Below are 13144 nucleotides of genomic sequence, written 5' to 3'. Positions count from 1 at the left end.
ACTAGACGCTGCATTGTGATGCAGAGGAATTAGTGCCCAAATTAGGACAATTGACTACAACCAATAGAATTCAATGACTGTCCTCATATATACAGACTTCTGGGCATCTAGAAGTATTTTTGTATGATGAATCCGTACTGTAAATTTGCTATGTCAAAGAGTATACACACTTAAAACATTCATAGATCACATCACCTTTTAAAAGGACCCTGCCAGTTGTCTTCCACCAGCAATGCCTAAGACTGTATTTTCCCATGCCTTCTAAAAATTTTACTGTCTGATAGGGAGAAGTGCATGATGTGTATTTTTCCCTTCCAAGTTTAGATTACTGTTATTTCTAATGATGTATTATATCACTGTTACTTGTAGCAACTCTGCCGCTTGAACTTCAAGTTTTGTCCTGGGGTTTTGTTTTCTTTGTTTTCCTTTCGTACCACTGCCCCTCCCCCCATTACAAAACTATTCTCCTACATGTTTTTCCTAATGTAAGGATTTCTGTTTTATATTTTTATCTTTAACCCAATGCAGTTTATTTCTGAATGTAAGACTAGGTAGGGAATGTGTTACAGGACGAGTTTTCCTTTGGTGAAAGAAAAATGTGTGTGCGTGTGCGCGTATGTGTGCACACATAGTGTGCGTGTGTGCGGGTGCGCACAGGGGTGTTTCATGACCCTTATGAATCCACTTTGTTCTCTGTAGCCCTCATGTTCACTGTGGGACTTTTTCGTGTCAGAACTTTCGTTTTAGAGAGCTATATTTAGTCTGGGAACAAACATTGGAGTCAGATTTTAATAGGAAAGATGTCAAGCTTTGATTACTTAGATGACAATGACAATACTGCCAGCGACAACGGTACTGATGGGTGGTGATGACAAGTGCTTATATATGAGTGTGCTGAGTTCTCAGAGCTTTGTATATTCTAATTTGTTTGATTTTTGTTATTCCCAAATGTTATCAAATTACAGGCTATTAAAATAACAATTTCTAGTAATATTATAAAATTTTGTAAGAAATAAATTATTCAATATATTTTGCAAAATACTATTAAAGCTGTTAGGTTTTAAATGGTATTGCTTTTTAAATTCATGTGCTTTCATAGCAAGTGAATAAATACGTAGTCTTGTATTACTTCATTTGAAATAGTGAAGTATAATTTGAGGTACAATTGTTATTTATGAAGCAAAAGGTATGAAAAAAAGGCACGGTATTTGTTTAATAAGTGTACCAAACCCTGATTTTTGGCTTTTATCAATAATTACAAATAACTCCATTAATTAGCTAGACATTAACTGTCCATTTCTGACAGGAGGTTGTTTAAGTCTCCACCTGTTATAGTAGATTCGTCTCTTCCTCTTTGCAGATCTGTTCGTTTTTCCCACTTATGGTTCAATGCTCTGTTGTTATGGAACAAAATTCTAGTTAGAAAATAATTGAGTCGTGGGGATGAAGTGTACCACTTGGGGAATATAGTCAATAATACTGTAATAACTTTTTATGGCAACAGATGGCATCGTGATGATTATTTTGTAATATATAGAAATATCACATCACTGTGTTGTGCATCTGGAACTGGCATAGTGTTGTAGGTCAATCATACTTCAATTCAGAAAAGAGAAATATAACATTGCTTTATTTTCTTTAGATTGAATTAAGTCTGACTCTGCTTCCATTCTTCTAAAATTCTTGGTGAGAATTAATCTGAGTTTTTATTAGAGCTCTCCCACACTGGGGTCTGTAAAGCAAAATATTTGGGAAGTTGCTTTAGTTTTCGCTTGAAACCGGTTACCCCTGTATAACCATGCCAATCTCCAGTCCCTCAGTCACTTTGATGCCTGACTGCTTGGCTGTTTTTTTGCTATATTTGGACACAGTTTTTGCTGAAACTGGGAGCTCTGTGGCCCAGAGTCTGTCTCACACAGCCATTTAACTCAGAGGTCCCGTCTTTTACCCTGCATGCAATGATGGAGGGGACCCCCGGGTGCGTAGTATCCTGGGTCCCCTAAACCTCCACCCACCCCCTGGTTTTGAATCCTCTGTACCAGTGGGGCTTCTTTTTGAAACTCCCTGCAAAAGACTTCTTTCTCCCGTTCCTCGGGAACACCTAGAGTAATTGGCCCAAGTAGCCAGGGCTTTTGCAAAGTTATCTTTGAGCAGCCTCTGCTTTGACCCTTGAAAACTCTTAAGGCAGAAGAACACAAGGATCTGGCTACACTTTTGAAATAGGGAAGGGAAAAATACCAGATGATAAAAATCAGCACAGATCACATTCTTTCCAAATCCTTTTCAGCAGTGAAACCAAAGCACTGGTTAATGTTTTAGTAAAGTCTTTTTCCACATTGGGAAAGAAAACAAGCTGGGAAAACGTGTATTTTGCTTATTTTGAGAAAAGAAAAATAAACATGCACAGTTTAAATTTAGGTATGTTGTGTAACTTTTTTTTTTTTTGGAAAAAAGAGAAAATGAAAGATAAAGGTGGGGGGAAGAGCAGGGTGGTCTTGGAATTCTCATTTTCACGTATCTATATTCATAATCTCACATTACTGGGTAAAAAGCTTGCAGAGACCTCTTGCTAGGCTACCGGGCTATGACTGTCTTATATAGTAGTAAATAGAATGACCCTCCCCCAGTTTCCCCTTTGGCCCTTACTTGATAACGCCATTACTGCACCACACATATATTCCTTCTACCTCTACAAGCTGAAATATGGTTCTAGAAATGTAGAATTTTAATCTCAGGATTCAATAAAGAACACTAGCATTGCAACTTAACTGTTTCTTTTCTGGAAGCAGTGAGATGGTGGGAACATGGGTTAACTTTGTTTCCTAAGTAGCTACCATTCCTTATGAAAGAACGGATCAGCAACTTGACCCGATGAGGACGAGATCAAACGGCGTTATAATAAGCAGTGCAGAGATAAGGATAAACCAGAAGGGGGCGCAGCCGCCCAGAACACTGAGGTGTGGAGATCGAAGCCATTGTGTTGGGCACGAATAGGCGCTAATCATGGCTTGCTCTTTCTGGTGACTAGCCCCCATCCTGAAGTTATCCAGGAGCCCACCAAAAGTTTCCTCACTAGAACAAAAGCCTTCCTATCACCTAAAACATTTCATCGGATTTAGGAGCTCTGTGTCGGGAACCAGGCCTAGTAATGACCCAAGTACTCTTAGCACTTAGGAAATTGCAAGGGTTTTAGGAGCTCTGTGCCAGGAACTGGGGGCACAGACCAATCCGTGCATATATATATTTATATATATAAATAAATTTATAATATAAAATATTATATTTTTTCACATATCCTTATGCATTTATTTTTCATGTGAATTTTGGAATCAGCATCTCTGATTCTAGTGTTATTTCAATATTATATAAAATTTATAAATACATTTAGGGAGTATTGACATTTTTATGATGCTAACTTAACCTATCCAAAGATATAGTAAGTTTTAACTTCTGTTCAAGTCCTTTTTGTGTTCTTCATTAGTATTTTGAAGTTTTTCTTATATATATATTTAAATATTTCTTTCATGTTTATTCCTGGGTATCATGAGAAACTTCATATCCAGGACAATAAATGAACCCTTGAAATAAAAAGAAGTCAAAGTTTTGACTACAGTACCCTACATTAAGATTCAGAACAAGTAAGTGTATGCCTAGCAGACACTCTTAGGTGGGAAAAAAAAGACTTCTAAGAATCTAAGGTTATTCCTCTTAAACCGTATTTGCTAGACAAACCTCTTCCTTTCCACCTGCATACACAGATAGACTACCTGATTCTTGTGATAGTAAACTCTTAAAATTATTCGCGCAGGTGTTCTTTTTCTGCTCTCTACATAGTGTTTTTAGGATAAGGGTAATCATTTCTTTGAAAGCTTGGTGAAGCTTTTCTGTAAAATATTGTTATGCTAATGTATTTTCTAAGTGAAGGAATACTTTTTATTACTAATTCACTTTCTTTTATGGTCACTGGTTTATTCAGTTTTTCAAAGTAATCTACCTTTAATTTTGATCATTTGTAAAATTTTTTTCTTCTAGAGTATTCTCTTTTTCATCTAGGCTTTCAAAGTTACCAATTACTTATTTCATTAATCTTTAGAATACTGACTTTTTGTTTTTTTGATTTTGTCATTTTATTGACTTCTACTTTATTAATTTCTGTTCTTCACAGTTTCCCTGTTAACATTCTTTACATTTTTCTTTTTTTCATTTTTTTTAGCTTTTTTTTCTAACTCATTTCTTCCATTTAACAAATCTTTCTTGATCTTTCAATATGTGTAGTTAGTTTAGGTTTATAAAATGTACTTCTATGTGTATCAGGTATCTAAACAAATAAACTAGGTATCTTGATATATAATGTTTTAATTATTGTTCAATTCTAAGTGTTTTATAACTTTCATTGTTATTTTCTTTTAATTTTAAAGCTTTTATGATGGAGAATTTTAAACAGATATAAAATTAGGCTAAATAGTATAATGAATCCAAATATTATATTAATATAATGAACTACTGGACCCATAACACCTGGTTCTAATATCATCAACCTGGGTTCACTTTTGCCTTACCTCCATCCCGTCCACCGTCCCATCTGCCTTCACCTTTTCACCACTTTGCCTTTCCCATTATCATTTTAAAGCAAAACCCATAAATATTTCAATGTGTATTTCCAAAAGAAAAGGGTTATTTTTAAACAAAAAATGTATCACTATTACACACAAACATTTAGCAAAGTATTTTGATATCATATATATTCAAATATTCAGCCAGTGAAAATGTATAACTACTTATTAACATGTCATGATGTTTTAAAAAAAAGTTGGACTCAAGATCAAAATTAGGTCTATATACTGTGATTGGTTGACTGACAATGTCTTTTAAATCTCCCAATTCTATTTATTTATTTGTTTATTGAAGTATAGTCAGTTTGCAATGTTGTATCAATTTCTGGTGTACAGCACAATGCTTCAGTCATACACGAACATACATATATTCGTTTCAGATTCTTAAATCTCCCAAATTCTGTTGCTTCTCTCTCTTCTTTCTGAGACAATTTATTTGTTGGAGAAATTGAGCTATTTGTCAGTTTTCCACAGTATGAATTTTGTAAAATATATGCTCATGATTTAACTTAACATGTTCGTTGCTTTCTAAACATATATAACCTGCAATATGAGTTAAATTGCTCCCGACTGTACATTTTAAATATTTTTATAGCCAATAGCTTCTATCTTAAAGACTGATTCTGTGAAGGTGGGGTCTGAGGTTTCAGTGTCTCATCAAATCTTGCTTCTCAGTGACTACTTAGACTGTGTTTATGACTGTTATCAACCCAACGAAAAACATTGTTTCAAAAGTGTAGGGTAAATGAAAGAAAAAGTGTCTCAATCTGTTATAATCATAAGGTATGCTAAGGAACAGAGGGTAGTATTTAGTAGGAAAGGCAAAGCAAAGATATAAGGGAGAGACTGAAATAACAAACAGACTCCTGTGGAAGCGACTTGGAGCGAGACTTACGGTCCTGCAGAGGCTGAGGTGTTGATGGACATCAGGACGAGGAGGAACAGCGTGAGACAGGAGTGAAGTCTGTCCTTCCCCATAGTGAGGGACAAGGCTCAGATGCTGTGTTGTGTCCGACTCCCTGCCCTCAGCCTGGTCCCTGCGATCTCTCCAAGTTACCAGGCTTTATGAGGCCACTCCTTGTAAACAAACTCCACCCTGGGGCCTCCAAACAGAGTTCGTAGCTGGGCACGGATCCCCTGAAAGGGCTGTTGCTCTCAGTGATTGCCTCAGTGCTCGCAAGGCCAAACCCTGACAGGCTCCGAAGCATTTCCAGAGGATAAAGTTTACCTTCTAGTAAGAAGGAATTTTCTGTAACTTTGACAGCAAAGATGATGAGGGCCTTTCAACCCACCTCTCTTCAACTCCCTCAAAACTCTTATAAGCAGATGGCAAAGCAAGCTGCATTTGAAGGTCCTGGGACGTGTCCCTCTGCCTGTAACTCACTCAATGCAGATTCATTTCTGGGAATGAGTGAGGTATAGTTTTAGGGGGACTTCTTGACAGAGGGTTGAGTAGGAGTCCCTGGGGGACAGGGAGTCAGGAGAAGTGCCTGTGCGCCACTGAGGCTGCAGGTGTCCCTACTCCCGGCACTCCTCCCCGCCTTGCTAAAGCTGAAGGCTGCTCCTGCTCACAGCGCGCGCCCCCCCTACATCCCCGTGGCTGCAGATGTGCCCCACCCGCGTGGTTCTCCTGCAGTCTTGCTGAAGCTGGGGGTTCAGCACAGTCTGCACAGGGGAGCTCTCTTGATCACCTGGCGCTGACAGCCAGAGGGACAGACATTCCTGGGCCCCACAGGTCTGCAACCGTCAGAAAGGCAATTCCAGGCAGGCTGCCACACCCAGGGCACTGCCCGGACAGCAGAATGGAACGTACCCCCAGTGCTTGACAGGCTACAGAGGCACTCGCAGGGGACGTGGGCAGGAAGCCATCTTCGCACCCTCCCCGGCCTTGCCGCAACTTGCTGGTACCTCCCAGAAATGAGCTGATACACTCGCCTGAAACCCCAATTCTTGCAACTGTTGCCCAGGTGAACACCCCCAGATCTGCTGGTCTGGAGGTCCACAGGGCCTACAGTTGCAGGCTCACAGGACCAGATACATTTACATGCCTTAAAAGCTACTGCCTGCCTGAAGATCTGGCTTTCAGTCAGCCTGAAACTAGGTGCTGACGGACAGCTCTCTTTTTGGAACATTGTCAGGTCTTGAGACACCTTCAACCACTAGGACCTGTCAAGAATAAATCAGGCTACTTAGACAAACACCCAGGTTTGAGAGACAACCCAGAGCTAGGGCAAGGATAAGTGAGAAGTTTCACCTCCTCCCCAAGGTCACACATTCAATACTGGGAGAGTAGCTGTTTCACTTAATACATAGACTCAAACCCAGAGAGTTAAGCAAAAAGAGGAGACAAAGGAAGATGTTTCAAATGAGAGAATGAAACAAAGCTTTGGAAAAAGACTTTAATAAAATGGAGATGAGTGATCTATCTGATAAGGAGTTCAAAGTTAACAGTCAAGAAATGCTCACTGAGCTTGGGAAAGAATGGACGACTATAGTGAGAACTTCCACAGAGAGACAGATAATATAAGAAAGTTCCAAACCGGAAGTCACAGAGCTACAGAAAACAATCACTGAACTGAAAATACGCTCGAGGGCTTTGGCAGAAGACACGTCAGCGACCTGAAAGACGGGGCAGTGGAACTCTTCCAAATAGAGCAACAGAAAGAAAAAAGAATTTAAAAAAAGTGAAGATAGTTTAAGAGGCTTATTGGACAACATCAAACAGAATAACATTTACATTGTAGGAATTTCAGAAGGAGAAGAGACAGAGAAAGAGGCAGAAAATTTATTTGAGAAATAATGGCTGAAAACTTTTGCTAACCTAGTGGGGGAATCAGACATCCTGGTTCAGGAAGCACAGAGAGTTCTGTATAAGATGAACCCAAAGAGATCTATACCGAGACACATTATAATTGAAATATCAAAACTTAAAGAGGGAATCTTAAAACCAGCAAGAGAATAACAACTTGTAACATACAAGGGAACCCGCATAAGACCCTCTGCTGAGTTTTCAGAGTGGCACGATATATTCAAAGTTGTGAAGGAAAGAACTTCCAACCAAGAAACTCTATCCAGCAAGCCTATCATTTAGAATTGAAGGAGAGAGAAAGGTTTTCCATACAAGTGAAAGCTGCAGGAGTTCATCACCACTAAATTGGCTTTACAAGAAGTGTTAAAGGGAGTTCTTTAAGCTGAAAAGAGAAGATGCTAATAACAAGAAAACACATATAAGTAAAAATCTCACTGGTAAAGGCAAATATATAGTAAAGCTATATATTTATAAGTGAACCACTTATAAAACTCTCATGAAGGTTAAAAGACAAAAGAGTAAATTTAACTACAACCACAGTAGACAGTTAACAGTAAGCTAAGGGAAATTCCAACTAAAAATGTAAAACATGATATAAAAACATAAAACGTGGGAGTAGGGAGTAAAAATGTAGAGTTTTTAACGAATGTGTTCAAATTTAAATTGCTGTCACCTTGGAATAGACTGTTAACATATATAGGCTTTTACGTGATAATCTCAAGATAACCCCAAGGCAACAGCCTACAGCAGGTGTACAAAAGTCATGAGAAAGAGATCTAAACATAACACTAAAGAAAGTCGTCAAATCCCAAGGGAGGAGAGCCAGAGAAGAAGAAAGGAACAGAGAAGAACTATAAAAGCAACAAGAAAACAACTAAGAAAAATTTTAAATCTTATAAAACTTGCTACAAAATATATTAATGCAAAGCTAAAACTTTGGTTTCTCTTTGTTAAATGGTATATTGGTTTTTAGCAATTAAATTGTGGTTATTTGGGGGAATAACTCTGTGTTTGAGTCTATGTATTAAGTGAAACAGTGTCCTCTCCCAGTCGTGAAGGAGTGGTTACTGTAATCAGTTAACTCATTTTCCTATCAAGCAGTTTGCTTCTTGATGCTTGCTGACAGGTTCTGGAAAGGGTTCTACTAGATATTCCAAACTTTGCTATCTCAAAGAGCAGGCTCTTGGATTCAGGTTTCTGAGATGTTATTCCTTAGACAACTTTCAGGCTGCATGAGTGGATCAAGATAAGATTTCCACTACCCTTTGTAAAAAATTAATATTTATTTATTATTATTTTATTTATTATTTCACAGAGATACTGGGGGGGTCAAACCCAGGACCTTGTGCATGCTAGGCATGTGCTCTACCACTGAGCTATACCCTCCCCTCTTTCCATGACTCTTTTTACTTGGGAAGCAAATATACTTCATTAAAGAAGAATGCTTGACCTAAGAACAAACAGAACAGGAGTTACTAAGATAAAATGAAAAAAGGAGGGAAATTAAAATGTGGTTGTTTATTTGGAATATGATAGGTATTATTTTAAATGTTGTATTTTTAACACATAAGGGGGAAAATTCTTCCTCTTTCTTTTTACACTGTATCTAACCCCCAACTTAGTAGATTTTGGTTCTGTAGATGGAGACAAAACATTTTAAAATGACATCTGATTCGTGCTGACTCCCTTAGAATTCAGGAACAGATACTTTTACTGGATCTCCGTACTTTTCATGGCAACATAGTTATTTGCATTAGTTTAATAAGAATCTTTTTTTTTTTAACCTGGACTTAATTGGACCGATTGATTGTGTAATCAAGGCCTACTTGGAACAATAATATTTGAAAATAATTCTTATTTAATCAGACACGACAAGCTCTCTGTTGAGAAATATGGGTGAAGTCAATACCTACAAAGCCTTCTCATGAAACTGACATGGTGCCTGATGTATAGGGTCCCAGCCTTGCAAATATAAAGATTGTGTCCTGGCAGGCCAAGGGTCTTGGGAATTTGGAGGACTTCTAGATGAGAGGAATTCAGCCAACTTTGTAGGTACTACAGATGAAATAACAAGTTCTAGAGGTTCTTTAAAGTCTAAACCAGGTTCCATATGAAAGTTTCTTGACTGAAGTTAATTATGTGGCCTTAGTAGTTGCTAAACACTGAAGGCTCAAGATTTGCAGATGAAGCCATGCAGGCCTGCCTGCATGGCTAATTAACCCTCTTGTTAACCTATGAAAAAACTGGTACAAACTTGATAAGACAAGCATGCCCCGTTTTGAAAGTCAAGAATAAATCTTTGAAGAGGGGAGACTGTCCGAAAAATTATCAGAAATGCAGAAATAAGGTAAAAATGAGGAGTAGCACATTCTTTCAAGGCGACTTAGAAGCAAGGGCCACGTAAGGAACACCTAGCAGCATATACTTAGTTCATCACATTGTTTAATACAGATTAAAGGTTCCAGGCTTAGTGTAAGTTTCTTGCTAATTTTCATCAGGTACACATGCAAAGAATTTCCGTTCAGTGGAACAGATAACCCCAAAGATTTTAAGGTATGTTCTGTTACTCCGTTTTATACCTAACCCATCATTCTTATCCTAACAGTTTTTGTTAAATTGTCTGTGAAGTATGATCTCTTGAGTACTCTGTGAACTAGTTATAACATCTGACTGGTTACTTCATTAATTACTAGTTTAAATAAAATGTTTGACTCATGTTCTTTTTATATTTGCCTGAGATTATAAATTTTCCTTATATATACATATGAATATATATTTTCTTTTTGAAAATTATAGTTTGACAGATAGTTTTTCAAAATAAGAAGCTACCAAAGTTAATAATATCCATCTTTTGAGTCCCAGTTTGAATTATAAAATATTTTATAGAAAAGATGCTATTTTATTTTACACAATTTGAAAAAGGCGTTCCCTTTTACTTTTCAATCTTTTTAAAATGTTTGATCACAAGAAGCAGTTTAATTTTATATTCTGCCACTCGGTTCCTGTGGAAAGGGAATTTGGGGGGCAAGTGTACTGATGATGAAAGTTTTTTGTGTGGTTTATATGTTAACAGACTTTGAGTCATCAAGGATCACTTACTGGACATGATAAGTTTTGTTGTCAAATTAAGTACACATTACATTTTGGGAGAGATTTTTTTCTCAGGAAAAATTTTGTTGAACAGTAACTTGAATTCTTAGAGACTCTTTTGTCTTTAGTGCTTTGGGTATTCTTTATTTTAACATAATATTAATTCTGATTCCTAAATTTTGTAACAGAAGTGCCTAGGAATATTGAGTGAAAAACATGAGGATATTTCTCACATTATTGCTATTGAAAGAAAGTGACTTTATATTTTTAAAGTTACAACTCAGTACCAAAAAACAAGATGACTGAAAAATGGGCAGAGGTCCTGAATAGACATTTCTCCAAAGCAGACATACAAATGGCCAACAGACACATGAAAAGACTTCACTAATCATCAGAGAAATGCAGATCAAAACCACATTGAGATATCACCTCATACCTGTCAGAATGGCTAGCTTCAAAAAGACAACAAGTAGTAAATGTTGGTGGGACTGTGGAGAGAATGCAACCCCAGGACACTGTGGGTGGGTGTTGTTACAGCCATTATGGAGAATAGTTTGGGGGTTCCTCAAAAAAAATATAAAAAATAGAACTAGTATGCGATCCAGCAATTCTACTTCTGTGGATTTATCCGAAGTAAACAAAAGCACCCATTTGAAAAGAGTCTGCATCCCAGTGTTCATCACATTATTTACAATAGCCACCATATGGAAGCAACCCAAGTGCCCTACCTACCTATGCAAATATGCTCACTCAGCACTGGTCCCTTCAGTCACACTGTTTTTTTATTGAGTGTCCCCTACATTCCCAGCACAGTGTTGGGTGAACAGACTGCAGTCATGATTAAGATACAGGTTTGGCTTTCGAAGAGGTCTAAATCAATAAATGAGGGGAAAGTAAGTAATTTTTTAAAGTGTGAGTTTTTTAAGTTGAAAGAGGGATACATATCCTAAACCATAGGCAACGTAAAGAGGAGAGCCCAACTTTGCACCAGTGGGCTGTGTATCAGAAATCAGAAAAATCAGAAAAACTTGCTTTCTTCTTCCCATCATTGCTTAGAAGACAGACTATCTATTATGCAACTCTGAAATAATATTCTTTCTTAAAAATTTTCAGTGGTTTCTATCAACAAATGAGACATATTGTTCTAGTCTTTCATCATCATGTAATTTTATTTTTGCCCATATCTTTTGTTTCTGTTATACATTGTATAATTCTTTCAACATATCTTACTATATGTGTCCATGAAATTAATCTTTACTTTTCATTTTGTTATTCAGCCCAAATTCAGAAATTAAGTCAGAATTAGAATTCACATCATGTGAAATGAATAAGTGAAGATAAAATGTGTCTGAATAGGGAAGGCTAAAAATTGTAAAAAGTTGACATTCATCATCATTATAAATTAATTCATATTCAGTGAAATTCCAAACAATACCCCATATGACTATGGGGATAATTCCCTGTAAAAAATTATTTCAAAGTTCTACCTGGAATAAATAATAAGCTTAGTATTGCAAAGAAAAGGTGACAACAGAGGAATGAGGACAGTCTGGCCAGAGTAGTTATAAAAATATTTTATTAAGCCACAATAATTCAAAAATTTTAGTGCATGTGAAGGAATAGACTAGCTAATCAACGAAATAGAATAAATCACTCAGAAGCAAGCCCTAAAATGTATGGTAATTTAATTTGTGATAAAGGAGACAGTTTTTATTAGCAGGGAAATACAGAATTGATAGAATTGGTCAATAAGTGATAATGGGACTGTTATAAAGTGATATGAGGGAAAAAAGTCAGTTTAGATGCTCTCTCAGTCACCACCCAACCGACAACAAAATAATTTGAGATGGAATTAACTGTAAAAATGTGAACCAGGACTTTTGCTTCCACGCATGGAGGATTTCATAACCACAAAGATGTCTCTAATGCTATCCCTTTGTAAGCCACCCCTCCCCCCTTGCCCTAGCATCCATTACCCCTGGAAACCACTCATTTATTTTCCAATTCTATGATTCCATCATTCCATTCCATGTTGACTATACAAGGAATCATATAGTATGACCTTCTGAAACTGTCTTTCTTTTCACTCATTTTTGAGATCCATCCAAGTTGTTGCTTGTATCAGTAGTTAGTCCTTCTTTATTACTGAGTAGTATTCCATGGTATGGATGTACCACAGTTAGATTTAATCTTTCATCTATTGATGGACATTTAGGCTGTTTCCAGTATTTGGAAATACTGTTTTCTTTTCCCTATCTTCCTGTGGTTACTACGTTTTTGGAATTTCATTTTGATTCATCTATAGTTTTTTTGAAGGTACCTCTTTGTATACTTTTTCAGTGTTTTTAGAAACACTGTGGAAAACAGATATTTCAGAAGAGAGTTATAACACTGACAAAGAACAAAAGAAAAGAGAGAGTTGTAAATGTCATAAATTTATTCGACATACAAATTTCACGTACTTCCAATTCTTGTCCCTTCTTTCCCCCACTGTCTTCTCTCTTGATAAGTCTGTTCTTTGTTTCTGGAGAAGTTCATCTGATGAGGTCCATGAGTTTCCATTTTCAAGCATTTTCATGTTCTAAACAGTAGAAGAAAAGGTAGAAACAGTAGGGAAATTTTGTGATCTAAT

The 13144-nt window shown here is 36.9% G+C and overlaps 3 protein-coding genes across 3 annotated transcripts in view; 1 reads left to right on the top strand and 2 right to left on the bottom strand.

The window, feature by feature from the left end:
- A2M (alpha-2-macroglobulin) overlaps positions 1-5636 on the bottom strand; it is a 44867-nt gene extending 39231 nt beyond the window's left edge. The window contains exon 1 of the mRNA XM_072954394.1: positions 5509-5636. Within this exon, the coding sequence (XP_072810495.1) occupies positions 5509-5591 (83 nt within the window). The 5' untranslated portion in view covers positions 5592-5636. The remainder of the gene's footprint in view (positions 1-5508) is intronic.
- The window catches only part of KLRG1 (killer cell lectin like receptor G1), a 116372-nt gene that overhangs the window by 84811 nt on the left and 18417 nt on the right, over positions 1-13144 (top strand). The gene's annotated exons all lie outside the window — the stretch shown is intronic.
- The window catches only part of LOC102529833 (pregnancy zone protein-like), a 37672-nt gene continuing 37510 nt past the window's right edge, over positions 12983-13144 (bottom strand). The window contains exon 36 of the mRNA XM_015251288.3: positions 12983-13093. Within this exon, the coding sequence (XP_015106774.2) occupies positions 13077-13093 (17 nt within the window). The 3' untranslated portion in view covers positions 12983-13076. The remainder of the gene's footprint in view (positions 13094-13144) is intronic.

Source organism: Vicugna pacos, chromosome 34, assembly GCF_048564905.1.
Source record: "Vicugna pacos chromosome 34, VicPac4, whole genome shotgun sequence".
NCBI lineage: Eukaryota > Metazoa > Chordata > Mammalia > Artiodactyla > Camelidae > Vicugna > Vicugna pacos.
Note: the sequence above shows the minus strand (reverse complement) of the source record. Positions and strands in the feature narration are given on the sequence as shown.